The sequence below is a fragment of the Myotis daubentonii genome, chromosome 3 (genome assembly GCF_963259705.1).
Source record: "Myotis daubentonii chromosome 3, mMyoDau2.1, whole genome shotgun sequence".
Classification (NCBI taxonomy): domain Eukaryota; kingdom Metazoa; phylum Chordata; class Mammalia; order Chiroptera; family Vespertilionidae; genus Myotis; species Myotis daubentonii.
This window is the reverse complement of record NC_081842.1, coordinates 173,482,011-173,506,569: the sequence shown is the minus strand read 5'-3', so window position 1 is coordinate 173,506,569 and position 24,559 is coordinate 173,482,011. Positions and strand designations below refer to the sequence as shown.

General features: G+C 37.1%; 1 protein-coding gene across 4 annotated transcripts in view; it reads left to right on the top strand.

Annotated features, from left to right (window-relative positions):
• The window catches only part of RAVER2 (ribonucleoprotein, PTB binding 2), a 98,306-nt gene that overhangs the window by 21,032 nt on the left and 52,715 nt on the right, over positions 1–24,559 (top strand). For all 4 annotated transcript variants that reach the window (XM_059689293.1, XM_059689292.1, XM_059689290.1 and 1 more), the window contains exons 2-5: positions 9,592–9,658; positions 12,767–13,236; positions 16,247–16,438; positions 22,699–22,825. In XM_059689293.1, the coding sequence (XP_059545276.1) occupies positions 12,814–13,236; positions 16,247–16,438; positions 22,699–22,825 (742 nt within the window). In that variant the 5' untranslated portion in view covers positions 9,592–9,658; positions 12,767–12,813. The remainder of the gene's footprint in view (positions 1–9,591; positions 9,659–12,766; positions 13,237–16,246; positions 16,439–22,698; positions 22,826–24,559) is intronic.

Sequence of the window (24,559 nt, the reverse complement as noted above, 5' to 3'; positions counted from 1 at the left end):
CTCTTTCTGTAATAAATCTCCCATCACCACTGCAGATGGCCGCCCACCTCATGCAACATAGGCTTCATCCTCCTGAACTGCGCTGCTCCCCTGGCCAGAAGGCCCTCACATTACCTGTGTTCTGACCCTCTGTGCTGGGTTTGTCTTCTGTGTGGATGTCCTTGTCACTTTGCTTGAGTTCTGAAAGCTGACATATTAAATAAGATATTTTGTGTAAAGTGTGTGTAAGTGTGCAGTAAATTACATCTATTAGTGCTAATTGTGGTATGCAGAATTTAAAAAACGCCCCCAAGATTTCTAATCCATGGAATTATGAGTGTGACTAGGTCTTATGTGTGTAATTGTTATATTACATGATAAAAAGAGATTTTTTTGCAGATGTAATTAAGGTTACTTACTAATCAGTTGACTAACAAAAGGTAGATTCTGCAGGTGGGCCCATTCTGATCTCACTCACCATTTAAAAGCAGCGCGTTAACAGTAGAAGAAGAAATAAAATGGTTTGAATCGCAAGAAGGCTTTGATGCACTGTTGCTGGGTTTGAAGGTAAAGTGGGCTACATACAGAGACTTTAGGGCAGTCTCTATGAGCTAAGAGAGTGGTCCCCAGCTGACAGGCAGCAAGGAAACAGGGACTTCAGTCCCACAACCAGAAGGCATTCTGCATAATACCTTAAAGGGAGAAAATGTAGTTTTCCTTCAAGCCTCTAGAAAAAGGGTGCAGCCTGCCTAACACCTTGATTTTTGGCTTTGAGAGACCCTAAGAAGAGGACCCTTTTGAGCCTGCCTGGACTTTTGACCTACAGAGCTGAGTAATAATAACTAGGTATTGTTTTAAGCACCCATTTAAGTTTAATTCTTGGCAATTTGTTGCACAGGAATAGAAAACTAATAACGTAGTACAGCCAGGTGATATTTGACAGGAAACACAAAACATTTTACTCATCAGAGAAGATGAGATTGTGATTTACATGTGGCTATTTTTTGGGAGGCACGATTATCTAAATGTATCTCCTGGGGACTGAAGTGCTCTTCCTTGGGACATCTGCAAACAAAAGGTGCTCAAGGAGAACCTCTTACTGCTAGGTATACCTAGTATAATATTAATTAATGTAAAAATATCATCTTTTTAAAAAGTGAGTTATGTTTTAGGTCAGGTTAAAGAAGTATATGTTCAGCTTTTTCAGCACTTTAAACAAGAATCTCAGAAAAAATAACACTGCACTGGAATTGAAAAGGGCAATCTGTGGAAACAAACATTCACGCATTTAACGAATATCAGAGGTCTGCTTTTCACTAGATGTTGTGCTAGATATGGGAGACTTGTTTATGAACAAAGCATGCGTGTGGTATTTGCTATTGCTAAGCCTACAATCTAATGGAGATAGCAAGTATGTAAGCAGTTAAAATATGGCTCATAGGTGCTATAAATATTGTGATGGGGAAAAGAAAAAATGCTGTTGAAGCACAAGGGAGACATATCTAATCCATATCTGAGAGATTCAGAAAGACTCCTTAGAGAAACTCACGTAAGCTGAGTCCCAGGGAGAGAAGGTAGCTAGCGGGAGGAGGGAAAGAGAGAAGTATAGACTATTTGTGGCAGTAGTAAAAAGACATACTGGATCCTAAAGACGAGAAAAAGCATGGTCCAAAGCTCATTCATGATGGCTGTGGCATAGAGTCTGAGACAGATAGTGGTTTGTTACAAGGCTGGCACAGGAGGCTGGACCAAATGATTGTAAGTTTGTAAGCCATATTAGGCAGTTTGGATTTCATTTTAGGGGAAATGAGGATTCATTGAAATATTTAAATAAGGCAATGATGCTATCAGATTTCTAGTTGTCAAAAATGAAGATATGTTGCATTTTTTTTTCTCTCCCAAACTTTTTTACCCCCCCTCTGATCCCCATTCTAAGGTTAGGAAGTCAGTGATGCAGTGAGCTTTAGGAATGTGATGGAAGCGAATATTTTATAGATTTTGTTTTTGTTGTGATAATGCTTCCTTGTGTTTGCCCTAGAGTCTGTTGATGGGGGTTTGAATCCCAGAGCCATCACATACTGTGTAAGTCACATAACTTTTCTAGACCTCAGTGTCCTCATCTTTAAAATCTGGATATTCAAGTTTTGCTTTAAAATTCAGCTCCTCAGGCTGTTAGGATTAAATGGGGGTAATGTATATAAAGTGCCTGGGATAAAGTAAGCACTCAGTAAATTATTATTATTATACTGCTAATAAAGGAGCTGAAAGTTTATTCATTTTTTTTAGTCCAAGAATCTTCCCCTGCCAAAAAGTTGGTATTCAAATGAACTTTCCAGCAACACAGCTGCACCGAAAGCTGTTAAAATGTAGCCAAGTTAAACTGACGCTACATTTACTCAGCTAATATCATGAAAAGTATTATATGCTAGGCCCTTTGCTGGATCCCCCAAAAGTGTTATCTGGTGTTGGAAATTCCAGATGCAGTTCCAAGCAAAGCAATAGCACGTACAGGTTTGGAGCCTAGGAGAGAAGTTGGGGGTGGAAATAAGAATATGGAGATCACTGGAATGAAGGTGGGACTGAAGTCATTTCCACAGATGCAGAAAAAGCGTTCGATAAAATTTAACCCCTATTCATAATAGAAACTTACGGCACACAGGAATAGAACTTCCGCAAACTTAGAGTATCTAGGAAAACCAAAAGCAGACATATTGTGGGGGCTAAAAAAATATTAATACTTTTTCTCCCACCTTCTAAGTTATTCTAGCTGGGCTAATAATCAAATGAACAGAATAACAGGAGAAAATAAAATTCTTAGTATATGTGCATGGGGAATTCACATAGGCGTGAAAATTCCAAGGACAGTGAGGCAACATTGTGCATCTGAGACAATTTTGGACAAAGGAGAAAGGGGGTGGTGGTATGGAGTCTTAGGTTTCAGAAGTGAGAGTGGGTGACTTCAGGTAGTTGAGGAAGAGGACACGCCTGGCAGCAGAATCCTTGCTAGAAGGCTCAGAAATAAGGGGACACAGGGTGTCTAGCTAACAGGCCCGTGCCTGAAGCCCCCCTATTTACCATACTTAATTCAAATTAGGCTAAGACAACATCCTACATTCTCCTTCCTAAAGCAGGTTTCTCTGTCTGAATCTCTTAGGCATAAAAGGGGGAGAGGGGCCCTAACCAGTTTGGCTCAGTGGGTAGAGCGTTGGCCTGCGGACTGAAAGGTCCCAGGTTCAATTCCGGTCAAGGGCATGTACCTTGGTTGCGGGCACATCCCCAGTAGGGGTTGTGCAGGAGGCAGCTGATCGATATTTCTAACTCTCTATCCCTCTCCCTTCCTCTCTGTAAAAAAAAAAAAAATCAATGAAATAAAAAGGCAGGGAGGGAAATAAATAAATGGTAACTTAGCATAGAAAGATGGCTGCATCAGAGTTCTTCAGAATTTATATATAATATTTATATGCATTTATTACACACACAAATATTGATTAATTGATTGATTGACTGTGAAGGCTTGCAAATCCAAAATCTCTAAGGCATACCAGGAGGCTAGAAACTTGGGCAGGTCTTGAGACAGATTTCTTCTTTTCCAGGAAACCTCAGTGTTTGCTCTTAAGCAAATTAGATGAATGCCACCCACATCATCTAAGGCCTTTACTTAGAGTAAACTGACTGTAGATATTAGCTATATCTACAAATGCCTTCACAGCAGTTCTTAGATTAGTATTTAATTAAATAACTGGATATCATAGCCAAATTGACACATAAAGCCACCACATAATGATTACATAATGCCCTTCCTTATTAATCGAGGAAATGTAAAAATTTTATATCCATGAAATTGACAAAATGGAAGTATCTGATAACATCAAGCATTGTGGGGATTGGATTAGTGGGACTCTCATGTACTGTTGATGGGAATGTAAACGGGTACAGCCATTTTAGCAACAAGTTGGCACTTTCATATAAAGATGATAATTTGCATGTGTACAGCCCAGGAATTTCATTCCTTCAGAAATTCTGTACACCAGGAAATACGTATGTAAAATTTATAAGAATGTGATAGAAGTTTTTAAAAAAATATGTGAGTAGCCAAACAGTAATAACCTAGAAACAAATAAAATATTCATTGATAGAAAAATGGATACATACTAGTAAATCATACTATAGTTCCAAAATGGAATAGCAAGCAGTCGTGAATAAATGAACTGTCATGTGTAACATGAGTGAATTTTCAAAACTTAATATTGAGTATGAAAAGTAAGGCACAAAAGATTAATACTAGCATAATACCATTTTTATAAAGCTGAGAAAAAAGTAAAACAAACAACATGCTGTTTGGGGATACATAGCTACAGGAAGGACCCCATCCCTACCCGGGTGAAAGTGGCCGAATGGACTAGCAAAACAATGTAGAAGTCGACGGAACAGTGTTGTTAATGTTCTAATCGTTAAGTTTGGTGGTGAGTTCCGGGGTGTTTATTTCATTATTATGCCTTATAACTTAATATCTGTAACAGATCATCTTTTCATATTACAAAATCCCACTAAACTTAAAGAAAATCAACAAAGATTCTTGTTTCTTTTTTTTTAAATACCATAAAAGTGGAATTTAAGAGTAGAGTATTTTAATCTATGAAACCCTTCCTTACAAAGAAAAATAATGCTTTCATGAAAGTAGTTCTGTGGAGGGCTTAGAAGACAATGTGATTCAGGTTTAAAACTATGGCTGGGTTTCATTCAGGAAGAAGTCCAGACCAGCTGGAACATTAGTTGTTTAACTTTTGGGAGTCATTGACTAACTGCTTTGAAAGCTATTGGTCTTCTGCCCAGGAGACTTTTCATATGTGCAAAATTCCACATTTAATTCCAAGGAGTGATAGTGAATCTGGTCTGGAAATAGGTTACTAAAGCTATCTAATACTTGCAATTTTGGTGAATTCATCTTACTGTAAGAAAATTGTAAGTGATATTGCCGGTCAGAGGGCAAAGCATTTTCATGAAAGGGGCTACTTTGTTCCTTAAAATTTGCTTTAAGTTAATAGAAATGTCGTAAAGCTGGATTAGTAGAGGGAGATAATAATTTTAGTCCTTTCAGTTTTGTGTTGTGGAGCATGGTAGAATTTTGGCAAATGGTTGTTAGGACTCTCTTTCAGGTTTTAAGTTTTTCTTTTGGCCACCTTTCCGGGGATCAAATTGAGGTGTGACCCACTTTTGCCTGGGTCAAAATAATCAGGGCATGGAGAAAAATAATCGTTTTAATTTATTTGCAGGAAGCTTTGTAAGGTTTCCAAGTTGGCAAAATCAACATCCCACATCTGAGTCATATAAAGCCATGAATTGAAATATAGGTATTTTAAAAATAAAATTTCTAAGTTGTGAAATGCATCTTCGAATACTTGAGATCTTCCTCAGGTAAATCTCTCAGCTGAATTAGGAGCACAGCATGCCATTTGTTTACGGGTACTTGATGATGTGAAGGGCCGTATCATGTTTTCTTTATCTGGCATTTGACAGCTGTTAACTAGTGAAATGAGAGATTAGAGTCTGTGCAACTAAAAGCATACACTGGATCCCTTCAAACAAAACCATGTCACGGTCTCCATAAGGTATTGAATTAGCCGATTGGCAAGATGTTTATGTTGTGCTATGGAGAGAGATACCTTTTCTTATAAGTACCGCGCGCTAACCGATTGCGCCACTGAAGCTCTAGAGATACCTTTTCTTAATGAAGAATATAGAATATGTCATTTTTAAATTACAGCTTCTATTCACTATTGTTCTGTGTCAGTTTCAGATGTAAAACATAGTGGTTAGACAATTCATGTACTTTACAGAATGGTCCCCTGATATTTCAAGAACCCATCTGACCCCATACATACTTATTACAATACTAGAAGCCTGGTGCACAAAACTCGTGCAAGAGTAGGCCTTCCCCCGGCTGCCGGCCACCGGCTTCCCTCGCAGCCCCGGCTTCATCTGGGAGGTCGTCTGGTCTAATTAGAATATTATGCTTTTATTATTATAGATTATTGACTGTATTCCCTATGCTGTAATCTACATCTGTGTGACTTCTGTAACTACTAATTTGTATTTCTTAATCCCTTCAAGTTTTTTCACCCAGTCTCTCAACCCCCTTCCTTTCTGTCAACCATAAGTTTGTTCTTTGTATCTATGAATCTGATTCCATTTTGTTTGTTCATTTATTTTGTTCTTTAGATTCCACATATAAGTGAAATCATGTATTTGTCTTTCTCTGACTTATTTCACTGAACGTAATACCTTCTAGGTCCATTCATGCCTTTGCAAAAGATAAGATTTAATTCTCCTTTATGGCCAAATAGTATTCCATAGGTATATGTACCACAGCATTTTTATCCACTTAATGCTGCAATAAACATGGGGGTGCATAAATTCTTACGAATTAGTGTTTCAGGTTTTTTAGGATATATTCCCAGAAGTGAAATTGCTGGGTCATAAGGCAATTTTTAATTTTTTGAGGAACCTCCAAATTGTTTTCCATAGTCGGTGAACCAATATGCGTTCCCACCAACGGTGCACGAGGGTTCCCTTTTCTCTGTATCCTCACCAACACTTGTTGTTGTTTGTTGATTTCTTGATGGAGGTGTGAGAATCTCATTGTGGTTTTGATTTGCATTTCTCTGATGATCAGTGACTTTGAGCAACTTTTCATATGGCTGCTGGCCATCTGTGTATCTCCCTTGGAGAGTGTCTCTTCAGGTCTTCTGCCCACTTTTTAATTGGGTTGTTTTTCTAGTGTAAAGTTATATGAGTTCTTTATAAATTTTGGATATTAACCTCTTATCCGTAGTATGATTGGGAATATCCTCCCCCATACAGTAGATTGTCTTTTATCTGTTGATGGTTTCCTTTGCTGTGCAAAAACTTTTAGTTTGATGTAGTCCCATCTGTCTATTTTCTCTCTTGCTTCTCTTACTCAAGATGTATCAGAAAAAAATATTGCTACAAAAAATGTCAGAGATTTTACTGCCGATGTTTTCTTCTAGCAGTTTTATGGTTTTTAATCTTACATTGCAATCTTTTGAGTTTATTCTTATGTATGGTGTAAGAAGGTGGTCTAGTTTCATTTTTTTGCCTGTATCTGTCCAATTTTCCAAACACCATTATTGAAGACTATCTTTACATGTTCTTGCCTCCTTTGTCAAATATTAATTGAACATAAAGGCATGGGTTTATTTCTGGGCTGTGTGTTCTGTTCCATCGATCTATATGTCTGTTTTTATGCCAGTACTATGCTATTTTGATTAATATAGCCTCATTATTATAGTTTGAAATCAGGTAGCATGATACCTCCAACTTTGGTCTTCTTTTTCAATGTTGCTGAGGCTATTTGGGGTCTTTTGTAGTTCCATATACATTTTTAGATTATTTTTTCTAGTTCTGTGAAATAACGCCATTGGTATTTTGCTAGGAATTGCATTGAATGTAAAGATTGATTTGGAAAGTATGGACATTTTAACCATGTTAATTTTTCCTATATATGAACATGGTATATGCTTTCATTTATTTGCACCCCTTTCGGTTTCCTTCTTCAATATCTTATAGTTTTCCGAGTACATGCAGTTGTAACTGAGGTAGTTTTTTTTAGTTTCCCTTTTGGATAGTTCATTCTTGGTGTATAGAAATACACCTGCTTTCTGAATATTGATCTTGTGTCCTGCTAGTTTACTGAATTCATTTATCAGATCCAGTAGTTTTTTGCTGGAATCTTTAGGGTTCTCTATATACAGTACTAAGTCATGCACATATTGACAGGTTTACTTCTTTTTTTTTTCTGGTTTGGATCCCTCCTATTTCTACTTCTTGTCTGATTGCCGTAGCTAGGACTTCCAGTACTATGTTGAATAAGAGTGGTAATAGTGGATATCCCTGTCTTGTTCCTGACCTTCAGGGAAATACTTTTTTTTTCTGCCCATTATTCATTGATCTATGATGTTGGTTGTGGGTTTGACATATATGGCCTTTATTATGTTGAGGTATGTTCCTTTTAGTCCCACTTTGCTGAGAGTTTTTTTATGAAAGGATGCTGGATTTCGTCAAATGCTTTTTCTGCATCTGTTGATATGATCATATTATTTTTATCTTTCATTTTGTTAATGTGGTATATAATGTTAATTTATTTGCGGGTATTTTACCAACCTTGCATCCCAGGAATAGATTCCACTTGATTATGATGTATGAACTTTTTAATGTATTGCTGGACTCTGTTCACTCATATTTTGTTGAGGATTTTTGCTGAGGTCATCAGCGATACTGGGCTATAAATTTCTTTCTTTACCTGGTTTTATAATCAGGAAAATACTGGCCCATAAAATGAGCTTGGAAGTCTTCCATCTTCAAAGTATTTAGAGTAGTTTGAGAAGGATAGGTGTTAGTTCTTCTTTGAATGTTTGGTACAATTCACCTGTAAACCATTCAGTTCAGGACTTTGGTTTGCTAGGAGGTTTTTTTTTTTATTTTATTACTGCTTCAATTTCATTAGTTGTAATCAGTCTGTTCAAATTTTCTGTTTCTTCTTGATTCAGTTTTGGAAGTCATATGTTTCTATGAATTTATCCATTTCTTCCAGATTGTCCAATTTTGGGCACATAGTTGTTTGTAATATGTTCTTATGATCCTTTGTATTTCTTTGGTGCCAGTTGTTACTTCTCCTCTTTCATTTCTGATTTTATTATTTGGGTCCTCTCTTTTTCTTGACGGGTCTGTTTAAAGGTTTGTCAGTCTTTATCTTTTCAAAGAACCAGCTCAGGGTTCCTTTGATCTTTTGTATTTTTTTTAAAGGCTTTATTCTTGTTATCTCTGCTCTGATCATTATTATTTCCTTCCTTCCTTCTCACTTTGTACTTTGCTTGTTGTTCTTTTTCAAGTTCCTTTAAGGGTAAAGTTAGGCTGTTTACTTGACATTTTTCTTGTTTCTTGAACTAGGCTTATGATGCTATGAACTTCCCTCTGTTTTCATAGCCAGGGATCTGTAAGTTAGGTTTGCAGTCTACATTTATTTATTCTCCATGCAGGGATTACAAGTATCTACAGGTTCATTACTTGTTAAAAATTTAGCATGTAGTATAGAAATAGAAACGTTTTAATATTTTTTCTATAAGAGAGGCATAAGTAAAGTATGACCATTGTTAGTTTAGATGTGGGAGAGGTCATGTCCTGTGGAAAAGAACTGGGAAAAGATTCTTGCAAGAACATTTGAGATGGTATTTCAAAGGGTACATGTGATTTCAGGTAAAGGTTGGGAGCCTTAGTGAGATGTTTGCCCCATGCTAGGTCAAGGTGTCAGCGTAACAGACATTCAGAGTAAGGACTGTGCATGGTATCCTCATGAGGCAGTGAACAGTCCTTTGAACAGGAATATGGGAGTGTGTGGGGGTGTATTGGGGATATATTTGGAGAGGTAGGTTGATGGTAAAGGCTGTGTCTGATGAGCCTTTAATTTAAATAAGTAATGGAGATTCATGGAAGATGTTTTACATGTGAGAGGGTAGTAGTAATGGTGGTAGGCTAATACAGCTGGATTATCTTCTAACTGCATTTGTGTATTAATTGAATTCATGTCTCTTTTAGGAAGTTCACGATTTATTACAAGACTATGAGTTAAAGTATTGTTATGTGGACAGAAATAAGCGAACAGGTAAGATTTCAGTTCTAAGCATTTAATTTCGTTTTGGTTATACATATAGTCCTTATAAAATCAAAATGTGTAGTGTCTTTTCATTCTTAAGTTAATCACTGAAATTCTTAAGTATTAAGTCATATAAATGTTACAATTAAAATTTATTTTCTGAAGATAATATTAGTATCCTAATTTTTAATCACATAAATTAATATGAAGTTACTAGAGCCTTATGACTTTTTATGATGACTGTTCTAATGTTATAGTTTTTTCTTTTGTTTTAATATGTTTTTATTGATTTCAGAGAGGAAGGAAGAGGGAGAGAGATAGATAGAAACATCAATGATGAGTGAGAATCGTTGATCAGCTGCCTCCTGCACGCCCCTATTGGGGATCGAGCCGGCAGTCCAGGCATGTACCCTTGACCGGACTCGAACCTGGGAACCTAAAGTCTGCAGACCGATGCTCTATCCATTGAGCCAAACCAGCTAGGGCTAATGTTACAGGTTTTAATGTTATAATGAATGTTCCTTATAGGCTTTGTATTCTTCAGTTTTAATAATTTATTAAACTAGACTTGTTGAATAAACTGTATGATTTGACTTGAGCTGGGTATTAGTTTTATATCTGTAATATTAAAATACTATACTAGATTAGTCCCATTATATGATATGTAAATGTCTAAAACATCTCTTTTTTTAGTTGATGAACAGTAAGGGAAATTATGGAGGATGATATAACCACTATGTACACATCCATTCCCAAATTAGCAAATGTTTATAAAAATATTTTTTAAATGTTAAAAAAATTTTGTCATATATATATATCTTAGAACCCTAGTGTAGATCTATTGAATAAAGATCTCTGGTAGTATGGTCAGAATTCTGCATTTTTTTTCTGACTTTAAAAATTTGAAAATAGGAACATTATAGATAAAAATGAAATCCAGTGTCTACTTGTCTTCCCTCCCTTCTTCCCTGGGGGAGAAGCATTTATGAATTTGGTACCTACTTTCTACACTTGGCTGTTATATCGTGGCAGTCATTAGAGCTGTTCACAGTTTCTTACCCTTTTTCTCCTGGGCGTGAGGTGAGGTAGTTCTCTGTCCCTCTTTGAGGTTAGAAGTGGACATGTGATTTGCTCTTTGGTGAATGAAGTGCGAATGGAAATGACTGTATCCCTTGTAGGTGGAAGGTGTTAGAGCCAGCCTGTGGTTTACTGCTCACCCTCTCCCTGTAAGAGGTTGAGGAAGATTTCAGCGCTTCTTCCAGCTTAGCTCCCAGGGTGACTGTGAGGAGCAAACCAACCAACCTACCTTCCTTCCTTCCTTCCTTCCTTCCTTCCTTCCTTCCTTCCTTCCTTCCTTCCTTCCTTCCTTCCTTCCTTCCACTGTGGGATATGTAGCATCAACAACAAAATCCCTTCTATTTTGTTAAGCCATTGAGATTGTGGAGCTATTTGTCACCATTATACCATGACTAATACCTGTAATTTTATTATATGTATAATTAATAGTGTTGTTCTCGGTGTGTTTTTTTTTAAAAAAAATATATTTTATTGATTTTTCACAGAGAGGAAGGGAGAGAGATAGAGAGCCAGAAACATCGATGAGAGAGAAACATCGATCAGCTGCCTCCTGCACATCTCCCACTGGGGATGTGCCCGCAACCCAGGTACATGCCCTTGACCGGAATCAAACCTGGGACCCTTCAGTCCGCAGGCCGACGCTCCATCCACTGAGCCAAACCAATTTCGGCTGTTCTCGGTGTTTTTAAAAACTTTACATAAATGGTATTATACATGTTTCATTTAGTTACTTGCTTTTTTTTTTTTAACTCAACCTTAGTTTCAGATCTTTCCATGTTGATATATATAGCTCTAGTTCATTCATTTAAACTACTGTATATTATTCTATCTTGTGAATTTATCACCACTGATAAATCTGTTCATTACTGGTAGGCATTTAGAAGCCTTAACTTTCCAGTATTTCAAATATGCTGCAATGAATATCCTTATTTTTGTCTTCTAATATACATTGTAACTATTTCTCCATAAGTAAATTACTGGGTCATATGTTATGTACAATTTCAATGTTACTAAATATTGACAAAGGGATTAGTGATAACAATCTTCACAGCTCACACAGGGCTGGGAATAGCGCTATTCCTATCAGCTAGGCTGACAAACCTCACGATTCATGGTGCATCAGGAGGAGTATTCAGAAGGGTCTTATCTCAAGAGTCAAGAAAATCAACTCTGGTTTTACCTAACAAAATTTAAAAGTGAGACCAGAAAGGATCAAACTGTTTCCTAGTAACTCAACCACATCCTAGAACAAAACTTAAGAATATTTATAGAAAGACAAAAGTATCCAGCACCCAACTAGGTAACATTTATAGTGCCTGGCATGAAATAAAAAGTTACCAAACATAACAAAGGAGCAGGAAAATACAACCCATAATAAGGAGAAAAATCAATCTAAATGACTTAGAATTTAAACAAAATAATTAATGAAAATGGAGAACAGTTTTTATAACAATGTCCCATCTGTACAAGAAATTACAGTAAAGATTGAATATGTTTAGTGGAGATATGGAAGATATTGAAAATACCAAGTCAGATTCCTAGAGATGAAAACTACAATGTTGGAGATTAAAAAAAAAAAATACAGTAGATGGGATTAACAGCAGAATAGATGTTGCAGAAGATTACTGAACCTGAATACATAGAGATAAGAACTCCCTAAAATGAAAAAGAGAGCCAGAAGGAGGCTATAAAACATGAACCAAGTACCAGCGAGCTGTTGGACAACTTCAGAAGTCCGTAACAGTGGAGTGATTGAAGTCTCTGAAAGAGGTTTGGGGCGGGAGGGTGCATATTTTTAACTTGTGTTTCTGGTCATGGTATTAGTTTAGTGGGGGTGTCAGTGTTAAAGAATACAATGAAATAGGAAATGTTTGAGTGCTTTGCATATGGTAATAGTATTACTTCCTGATACTTTTGTTCCAGAAATATATATGTATGTGTGTACTGAGTCACAGATATAACATGTATTTCTTATTGTGAGTCATAGTCACAAAAGTTTGAAAACACAGGCTTAGAAAACTCATTTATTTTATCTTCCAGCATTTGTTACCTTACTGAATGGGGAACAAGCCCAGAATGCAATTCAGATGTTTCATCAATATTCTTTTCGAGGAAAAGACTTAGTAGTACAGCTACAGCCAACAGATGCTTTGCTGTGTATTACCAACTTGCCCACTTCTTTTACATTAGAAGAGTTTGAAGAACTTGTTCGTGCGTATGGAAACATTGAGAGATGTTTCCTGGTCTACAGTGAAGTCACTGGCCATTCCAAAGGCTATGGGTTTGTGGAATACATGAAAAAGGACTTTGCTGCAAAGGCTAGATTGGAGCTATTGGGCAAACAGCTGGGAGCATCAGCTCTCTTTGCACAATGGATGGATGTTAATCTATTGGCCATAGAGCTCATTCATTCTAAGTGCCTTTGTATAGACAAACTCCCGACTGACTACAGAGATTCAGAGGAGCTGTTGCAATTTTTTTCCAGTATCCATAAACCTGTGTTTTGCCAGGTATGTATTCTTAAGATATCATTAGAAATATTTTTAGATATCTGCTTTGTATCTATTCCGCATGCACTCACAAATTTATTATACCTATGTGAATATCACAATGGATAATCTAATTCTACTTTAGTCTGTAATAAAGATTTTAATGTCATGGTAAATTTTAAATCAATTTCTTTTGTTGATGGACCAACTGTATTGTTATATAGTTAAGTATGTATTAGCAAATTCATCACTCATTCACCTCATTTCATCCATTCATTACACCATTCAATTGATCCATTCCTACATCCAAATGTTATTTATCACCTTCTCTATGCAAGACACTATATTGCTAAATGTCAGAAATATAGATAATAGAAAGATACTCTCTCAATACCTCACAATTTTGTAGAAGAGACTGACAAGTAATCTAATCATTATAAATCCTGTATGAAACGTGATATAATGGAAGATAGAAAAGTATAATGAGGTTTAAAGAGAATATACAATTTTGTCTTAATGGGGTCATGGTAAGTGAGCCATTTAGAAAAGATCCTGAAAACTGACAACTACTGGTAAAATTTTCAAGCTCTTTATCATAATGAAATTAAATATGTTAGACTAAATAGATAATCCATGCTATATATAACTTCCTTCCTTACACATGTAAGATAGCAGCTGATGAACTTTTCTCTTCCCTTCTTTCCTTATCCCCCCCCTTTTTCTTTAATCATATATTTGTTGAGTCTCTACAATTGCAGTAGGAAGTTTAGAGTCTGTTATTGTATAATCATATATATGCATAAATACATATATATATAATACATATGTATATATACATATATATGATTAATGCTACCATCTTACTTAAACTTCTAATCCCCCAATCCCAATATAATAAACATCAAAGAAAGCATCCCAAGAGCTTTATAAATTTTTGTGACAAATTTTTTATTAACTCTCTGTCCAGTTATTGAAAGTTGTCTTATCGATTTGCTAATCTTGATACTAAGAATTGTATAGTAATATCCTGTGGCCATACATAATTCTTTATAGCTTAAGTTGAGGCCTCTGATACAAATGAGGCGGGGAAAGCCATTTATCACAAAATGCATTTGAATTATGAATCCCAGAGTCAAAGGGACCTGAGAGGTTATCTAATCTAGCTTGCCATCTGGTAGAAAAACATTTGTTATAATATTTGTGTATGACCACTTAGCTTTTGTTAAAATATTTCAAGATAATGGAAAATTAACGAGATCACAAGTCAGACCATTTGTATATTTGAGTGGCTCTCATATTGTACTGAAATACTCCTCTAAAACTACCTATGCCATGGACTTGGGTGATTTTTGTCTTTGGGAAGATTTAAAATGGTATAACTTATGTAGACATGATGGTTATCATAATAAACCAGGAATAGTCCAAAGTGTTTTTAAAGTTTTCAAGAGATGAATAAAAACAACTTTATGAGGCTTTTATCAGTGGAGCTGTTAAATTCGAGCTCTTTTGTGTGGTAGGTTGACACAGACTATATTGAAGACACAGTCTCTTACCTGGTAATCAAAAGAGACCAAAGAGACTAATGGCTTCTACAGGTCTGATTTTGAGATCTGGTTTGGATTGTAAGAGGAATGGGGTTGTAGGAGAAATGTTTGGAAGAGGTAGGTAGACCTTTTCCCTTTCTCCCATGTGACCAGGAAACATTTTTACAGTGAAGAAAACATAAGCGGACAATTTTAAAAGGAAGGAAGAGCCCTGGCCAGTATTGCTTGCCCAGTTGTTAGTGTTGGCCTGAGCACCGATGGGTTGTGGGTTTGATTTCCAGTCAGGGCACATACCTGGGTTGCAGCAATGATCCTGGCCCTGGTCTTGGTATGTTCAGGAGTCAACCAATCATTGTATCTCTCTCACATCTCTCTCTCTCTCTCTCTCTCTCTCTCTCTCTCTCTCTCTCTCTCTCTCTCTCTCTCTCTCCTTCTCCCTCTCCCCTTCCCTTATCCCCCCAACCCCCACCTCCCTTCTACTCTCTCTAAAAAATCAATGGGAAAAATTAAAAAGGAAGGGAGAATATGAAGGAAAAATAAAAATTTTGTGTACTATGCAAGAAAGTAGAAGTTAAGCTTCAAAAATAAGAGAAAAGAATCTAGAAATTATTTAATTGTAATATTAACTTATGAGGTGCCAAATCCGCATAGAACTGTGGTTCATGTGTCTTCTCAAAGACACACCCAGCTGAATTTTATCTCGTTGATTACTTTCTCGTGTGAATGTGTTGAAGATAATTCAGAAACGTTAAAACTTAGAAACTTTTTAGTATCGTATTTTGCTCTTATTTTTGCTCTTTGTACCAGTCTTTACAGATCCAGGACTTTAGTATCTTCCTTTACACTCTTACAGGTGGGTGACTGGAAACAAATTAAGTTCTGCATTTTAGGAGTCTTATTTAGGGCCCATTCAGAAGTAAAGATTATATGTTGCATATGGTATTTCAATAAATCTAGGGCATAGTTTTTGCAAATAAGGTTTGTTTTGGTATACTTGACCAAATTTCTGGGATTTGCCTAAAATATTGAAATAAAAGTTGAATGTGGTTCCTCCTACTTTTCTTCTCTTGATGGTACAAACTTTATTTTACATAGACATGTAGTTCGTAATTGTTTTAGTATGTTTCATTATTTATGTATCTGGTGAATTTATTTAAAGGAGATTTATATTATTGTGTCCTCATATTTTCTTATAAATTATCAGTTGTATACATTTCTTAATATATAGGGAATATTATCATTTGGGCTTTGACTTGTAAAATAGATTAGAAAATCAAAGAATTCAAAAGAAATGACAGAATCTTGTTTATTATCCTGTCCTCCAGAAGTACTGCATCTAATCAACTAGTAATTTTTTTGAAAGAACACACTTCCTCTCCAGTATCATGCTCTGATACATTTGTTCTTGAATTTGAAAGTTATATATTGTAAAGCACAATTTCTGACTAAACGATAGACTTCCCTTTTAATAAAGTGTGTTACCTCAGCTTGCACAGGATGAAGGTAGCTACGTTGGTGGCTTTGCAGTGGTTGAATATAGCACTGCGGAGCATGCTGAGGAGGTTCAGCAAGCCGCCGACGGCATGACCATCCAGGGGAGCAAAGTGCAAGTTTCCTTCTGCGCCCCAGGAGCCCCAGGGCGAAGCACGTTAGCTGCGTTGATAGCAGCTCAACGCGTGGTAAGTTTGTTGTTCTTTATTAACATATTAAAAATTCTAACATTTTTAAAATCTACCCAGACTACCACTGATTGGACCTTTATTTTCTTTCTGCTATATAAAGATATTCCTTTTAAAAAATTCGTGAGTGGAATCTGTGTAATCAAGCCAAGAGTCATTACAAAAGAAGAAATTGTTTTTTCAAGTGTATTCATCTTGGGAAATTTTTGTAAGGCGTATAATTCATTCAACAAATACTTGAGTTCCTGTTCTGCTCTAAATTTTTGGTATAATGTGCCTCTTTTTTCCCCCAAAGTGTTTGTAAGTATCCAAAATACAAATAGTAGATGTGTGCTTCCTGTTTGCTCACACAGCACGTCGTAGCTACTTCTCTATTGTCACTGTCTCCTTATTCTCCCTCTACTTCTCTAGTTGAAGTTCCATGCAAATAGACTTCCTTCTTCACAGTTTTTTAAAAATATATTTTTATTGATTTCAGAGAGGAAGGGAGGGGGTGGGGGGGGGGGAGAGAGAGAGAGAGAGAGAGAGAGAGAGAGAGAGAGAGAGAGAGAGAAACATCAATGATGAGAGAATCATTGATCAGCTGCCTCCTGCATGCCCCCTACTGGGGATCAAGCCTGCAACCTGGGCATGTGCCCTGACCAGGAATCTAACTGTGACCTCCTGGTGCACAGGTCGATGCTCAACCATTGAGCCACACTGGCTGGGCCACAGTTCTTTTAAAATATATTTTTATTGATTTTAGAGAGGAAGGGAGAGGGAGAGAGAGAGAGAAACATCAATGATGAGAGAGAATCATTGACTGGCTGCCTCCTGGACACCCCCCCCACCCCCCACTGGCGATTGGGAATCGAACTGTGACCTCCTGGTTCATAGGTCTGATGTTCAACCACTGAGCTACACCAGCTAGGCCTTCACAGTTTTCATTCCTAGCATTTAGCATAGTAAATATTTGTTGACTGAATGAAGGAATACACTTTCTTGGTGAAGGGGTCAGGGAAAACTTCATAACAAAGGTAATATTTGAGTGTGATGTTTAAGTATGAGTTTGAAAAGTGTTGATGGGGGTGGAAGGTAGGATTGCCAGATAAATATAGCTTTGTGTGAGATACTTATATTAAAAATTTATTCATTGTTTATCTGAAACCCAGATTTAATTGGGCATTCTGTATTTTTACTTGCTAAATCTGGCAACCCTAAGGAGGGTGAGTGATCAAATTCTAGGTGAAGCAGACCTTTCAAGCAGTAGTATGAATTGAATTTGCCTGCTTTAAGAGTGGTAAGTGGTCTAGATCAGTGGTCGGCAAACTCATTAGTCGGCAGAGCCAAATATCAACAGTACAACGATTGAAATTTCTTTTGAGAGCCAAATTTTTTAAACTTAAACTATATAGGTAGGTACATTGTTATTAACTTAATTAGGGTACTCCTAAGGGTTAGAAAGAGCCACACTCCAGGGGCCAAAGAGCCGCATGTGGCTCACGAGCCGCAGTTTGCCAACCACTGGTCTAGTGGACTGAGTGTACAAAGGGATGTGTGGTGAAATGGTTGGTTGATGTCAAATCAGGCAGCACTGTTGAGCACTCAGAGTATTTAGATTGCATTTGATGAGCAGTGGGGAATTTATAAAGTATATAAACAAGGTAGTGACAGGAGCAGAGTTACGCCATCAACAGATGAGTCTGAAAGTGGTTTGTAGATGAACTGGAGAGAGGATGTTAGGGGAGGGAGATTGTTGTTAGTCTCACATCTCGCTCCCTCCTCTTCTTATTCTTGACCTCACCTCTGGTCCCAGACCCCTTCTCCCCTTTTTCTTAGTTTGTGCTTCCTCTTTTAGGTTCTTCTATCATTTTCATATTCTTCCCTGCATAATTCATCACTCCAGCCATCCTTTCACTATCAGTTTCATTGCCTTTGGTTAAATTGTCTCTGTTGAACCTTAGAGATACCTACTTCTGTGCTGTGTCCTCTTGGAGAAAAACAACTAGATGTCTTGATGAGACTACAAATGTATGACATTTATAGCTGGTCCCACCGCAAAACTTTAGCTCATCTCTCATCAGCGGTGCATTTCCATTTTCTACAGTAGTTGTCATCTCAAACCTTCTTTCTATCAGGTGATCTTGGCTTTTATTTTAGAAATATCAGGGTCATGTGTTGGACTCATTCTTTCAACTTTTCTCATATTCCCCCTGCAAATGTGCCCCACTTTTTTTTTTTTTACTTCTTTTTCTCTTCAATAACGCTCATTCCACAGTTGCTTATTGGGCACTTACTACATGCTAGGCACTATGAGATGTGTATGGTGAACAGAGCAGACAATCCCTGCTGTCCTGGAGGAAGGGCTGTGCTTCCTGCCAAAGCAGGGGCTCGGGCCGTGTCCCCCGTCCTCAAGGGTCTTGATCCTCATCATTCTACTTATTTTCACTTGTGGCTCCACTAGCTCCATCCCATCTGCTCACATCTTTTCCTTTAAAAATTTTGATCCAGACAATGGCCTTCATCTTATTTTCCTTCCCAATCGGAGCTTCTGGAGCAGGCAGGCCCCACTCAATGTCACCATTTCTTCATTTCCCATTTCCCTCTCAGCCCAGTGCACTGCCGTTTCACCTCCACTATTCAAGTGAATCTGTTCTCAGGGAGATTAACAGGGATTTTTTAATATTTAGGCCACACAGGTACTTTTTAGTCATCATTGCTTGGTCTCTTTGCAATACTTAAAGCCCTCTGCCACCTTGAATTCTGTCTGCTACACCAGTGTTTTCCTAACAGCTCCTCCCCTTGCTCTGTCTTTTTCTCTCAGGGCCAGTGTCAGTAGACGTCTGTATTTGACCTCACAGTTTTTCCTTTTAAATATTCCAATGGCTTTAGTTATTGCCAGGCAATGATTATTTCTAAGCATATATATTTTGGACCAAATTACTCTTAGAATTAAATCTATATTTTCAGATGATTATTAGACATCCCACTTTTATGTTACATAAATAGTGCAGTTTCAACATTTCTCCTTCCAAACACCTCTTTTTCTCTGGGACTTGATTTTCTATGCTTTGTAATATCTACATATGGCATTAGTTCATCCAAACTAAAACTATCTGAACCAAAAATTTAGTTAATCATAATTGGTCTCCCTCATCTACTCCCCAAATAAAAATGTTAAAAATATTAGCAAAAGAATGAATTTAAAGCAAGTTTCCTTTTAAATAAGTATGTATCAAATATTTTAGATTATTAATGTCTCAAATTTTTATGAGTTCCTTTTAAACTAAAAGCTTAATTAGTTGTTTGTTTGTTGTTGTTGTTTTCAGTTTATAGCCACTTAGGAATTTTTAAAAGCTAATCTTCTGATATAAATTTCTAACTTTGTTGCATTGTGGTCAGAGAATGTAGTCTCTAATACTGATTTTGGGGAAAGGGATATCGTGGTTTCTTTTGTGGCTTGGTGCATTGGTTGATTTTTGTGACTGTGCCATGTATACCCCATAACAATGTGTCCTTTATGTTTGTGGGTTATAAAGTTATATTTACACACATGTGTGCTTATAAGTATTATTTTGAGCTTATTGTTACTCAGATCTTCCATATATTTAATTATTATTTTTTTGTCTGTTTGATCTGTCAGTGTCTGAGAGGAATGTATTAGAAGTTATGATATACTAGAGGCCTGGTGCACAAAATTCATGCATGGGTAGGGTCCCTAGGTCTGGTCGGCAATCAGGGCCAATCTGGGCTTTCCTTCCAGCTGCCAGCTGGGGCCTTTCTTTGTTCTGTGCCACCCCCTGGTAGTCAGCGCATGTTATAGCGAGTGATCTAACTCGCAGTTTCCGGGTCAAACTCCTGAGGGGACACTTTGCATATTAGCCTTTGATATATATACTAGAGACCCACTGCATGAAATTTGTGCACTGAGGGGGTGATCCCTCAGCCCGGCCTGCACCCTCTCACAGTCCAAAAGCCCTCAGGGGATATCTGACTGCCAGCTTAGGGAAGTAGGCCTAAGCCGGCAGTCAGACATCCTTAGTGCTGCTGCAGAGGTGGGAGAGGCTCCCGCCACTGCCACTGTGCTTGCCAGCCGTGACCCCACTGATGCATGATTGGGGCCGGGGAGGGACGTGGGAGGTTGGCCAGCTGGGGAGGGACCGCGGGAGGGCTCCAGGGCATGTCTGGCCCATCTCACTCAGTCCCAATCAGCCAGACCCCAGCAGCAAGCTAACCTACTGGTCGGAGCATCTGCCCCTGGTGGTCAGTGCATGTCATAGCAAGCAGTTGAGTGGCCTTAGCATATCATTAGCATATTATGCTTTTATTGGTTCAATGGCCAACTGGACGACTGGACACTTAGCATATTAGACTTTTATTATATAGGATAGATAGATAGTTGTTGATTTTTCTTTTTCCTTATTCTGTCAGTCATTGTTCCTTTCATTTGTTTTGTTTTGTTTTTATGGTCTTGGCTTTTGTATGCAAGATTGAAATTAATGATGATATTGTGTACCTTAATTTCCATGCATTATGCAGTATTGCCTTGTGTTTACTGCTTCTTGGTTTTCATTTTCAGAGAATAAAACACTTGAAAATTTGTATGGCTGCGAATATTATTTTTTCACATATTTAAGAAATAGCTGGATATAAACATATAGATTTAAATTTCTTGAAGCACTTTGAAAATATTAATTTGTTGCCTTCTTGAATCCAGGGCTATTGCTTTGAGATAGAAGATATTAATCTACTTCTTGTTTCTTGGAAATATGTTCTTTCTTACAGAAAGCTTTTAGCGTTTTTATTTTGACTTTAATGTTCTTAAATTTCACATAAAAAATGTGACTAAATGTGTTTTCTTCTTATATATCATACTAGAGGCCCAGTGCACAAATTTCATGCACTGGTAGGGTCCCTAGTGGTTGCTGGCTGCTGGTTGCAGGCCGGGGCCTTGCTCCCTTACCCTGGCTGGCCCCAACCCCTGGTTGAACTCCAGGACGAACTCCTGGTCGAGGGGACAGTTTGCATACTATCCTTTTATTACGTAGGATTTGGAACACTATGCACCCCATTTCATCTGTGATCTTTAATTTTTTTTAATCATGGGGAATTTTCAGCCATTATATCTTCAAAGATTTCCTTCTTTATTTTCTCCTTCAGGATTTCTATTTTATGTAGGTGGGCACTTCCAGCCTCTTCATTGCCTTGTTTTTTGCTTTTGCTTGCATTTTCCATTCCCGTGGTTTGTCTTACTTGTTTGCATTTTACCCCTTGGCTGATGTCTTTGGAAACATTCTTTGAACTGATCTTTCAGGTCACTATTTTGTTTTTCAGTCACATGAATTCTATTTAACCTGTTAACCTATTTATTACAGCACAGGACAGAGGTTAAGGATAATGCTTCATGAGTTTCTTTGTTATCCTCATCTATATAATAGGGTTTGTAATACCAACCCTATAGAGTTGTTTTGCAGGATTGTTATAATCCATGTAAAATGCTTAGAATAATGACAAGTATATAGTAAGCGAGAGCTGCTTTTTTTTTACAGTCATGTTTTTCATACCCAGTATTTCTTATTGGTTAGTCTTTGTAACTACTTGTCCACGCTTCATGTTACCAATAAAAATCTGTTATGCTGTTAAGTGTTTGAAGAGGGATTCCAGATGTCAGTGTCAGTTCTCCATTTTCTGATGGCTAACAGTTTTCCTTTTGTAACAAAATACCAATATCCTTACCTATCAGGCTGGCTTTTAAAACCAGGAACAATTTCATGTTATTAGGAAGCCACCCAATTACATATATGTAAGGCCAGTCCATCGTTTTTTCTCTTATTAGAGGATTAACTAAGGAAATCAAGACCTTTATTATAAGAAAATGTTATGTAAAGCAACCCACATTATTACACTTTTGATCATTATAGTGAAGCTCTTCTGTGATATCAAAACATTCATATTTTGTTAACAAGTTATCTTCCTGTTATAAATTCAGATCTCCTTGGCATCTTTCTACTTGTAAAGAGATTTATCTTACTAAATTGTTAGTCTTCTTAAAGCTAATTTGTATTTAACTGAGACATTCTGTGAGGATTTTAGTATGAGCTGTGTAGTAGAGTATAACATAATTACAAAACTGTGGTTGAATGTATACAACAAAAGCAAATTGTGTTTATCACAAAATAAATCTTATCAGATGAATGAGAATTTCTGGAAGAATGCCTTTAAAATGTCATCTTTTATACTTACCCTTGTTCTAATGTTTCCCATTTCTGTATTCATTGAAGATGCACAGTAATCAGAAGGGCTTACTTCCAGAGCCAAATCCTGTACAAATTATGAAGAGTTTAAACAATCCTGCCATGTTACAGGTCCTTCTACAACCCCAACTCTGTGGGCGAGCTGTTAAACCAGGTAAGCACCGTGCGCTGATTAAATTTAGAATGATGGCATGAAGTTAATTGTGCTGTTTTACATGAAAAAAAACAACATTTAAATTAGCCTAGAAATAATTAATTTTCTAGGACTTTTCAATGAATTTCAATTAATGATTTGAGGTGATAATATGTTTTGGCTCTTTTTGGTGGATACAGTCTTCTTATGTGTTCCTAATTTTTTTTAACCATTAACAAATGTTAAATATTAAATCTTCAGTTTAGCTCCCAGTTGACATGAATTTATAGAACAGATATTAATATACTACATTGTTATCAACTATATCAATAAGGATGTGACATTCTTTGTAATATTTTTAGCAGAATTACTTTATTGAGAAGTATTAAAGGTCTGTTTCCTCTTTGCGCTTTATTTTTGTGAAATTGTTTCATTTTGTAGAAAATGACAAAAACATTTTCTAGGCAATGTGCAAATCTTAAATCATTATCATATACGTGAAATATCTACTTAGTATTCTTTCTCTGATAAGAGCTTGCTTACCTTCTGAAATGAACAACTGTACATACACAAATGTGTATTTTAGCAGTTTGAGGAAATGAATTCCTATATTCAACACTAATTTTTAGAGTAAAATATTTAGAGTAAATATGTTTGTTCAGTTTTAACCTTTCACTGGTCTAACACCAACTAGTGGACTGCAGTTCATTTCTAGCACTGACTACCCAGAGTTCACCTAAACCCCATAAGTTAAGGGCTTAGTCCCCAACACATCTACCCCAACTTCACATTCCAGCCACAAATTCAGGGGGTCCCCAGGCCACCGTACTTCTGACCAACGGACTACAAATTTGGGTGTTCCTATAACCCCTCAGGTTTGATAAATTGCTAGAACAACTCACAGAACTTACGATTACAGTTTTGTTATCAAGTATACAACTCAGAAACAGCCAAATGAAGAGATACCTAGGGCTAGGTCTGGGAAGGTCTTGAATACAGAGCTTTCATGGAATCAGAGCACATGACTTTCCTAGCACTTCAGTCTTCACCACCCAGGGATCTCTGTGGAACTAAATTCGATGTCCAGGGTTTTTATTGGGGTTTCATTTGTGGGTATGATATTTCATCATCTTACTGAACTCAATCCTCTGTCCTCCTCCTTTCTCTGGAGGTCGGAGGTCTGGCTGATATTACATGGCTTAAAGGCCCGGCCCTCTAATCACTAGTTGGTCTTTTTGGTATGACCAGCCCCTATTCTGAAACTATTTAGGGGCCCACCTAGAATCGCTTCATTAGCATAACACAGATACTCTTGTCATTGGGGACATTCCAAAGATTGAATTTTTCTTTCAAGAACCAGGCATGAGGACCAGTTAATTCTTCATTGTACAACAATATTCATGTTAAGTACTTCATATTCTCATCACTTATTTGTGTGTAAGCAGCAGCTTTAGAGGTTTTCTGGCTCCGTCTATTACACAATCAGATATCTCTTCTGCAATTTTAATGGTATAGAGATATCCTTGTTACGTCTTGGCTAATTGAAGTCTAAGAAGCTTACTATTTCCCAAGGCAGCCTATTCCCTGGTTTGACAAATTTAATTACTAGAAGGTTTTTCTTTATAATAGGTGGCAATTCCCACAACCTTTAGCCACTTATTCTAGTTCTCCCTCTGAAGAAACACAGAATAAATCTATTTTTCCATAAGAAAAGCCTTCTAATATTTGAAGGCAAGTAACATGAAATCTTAGTCA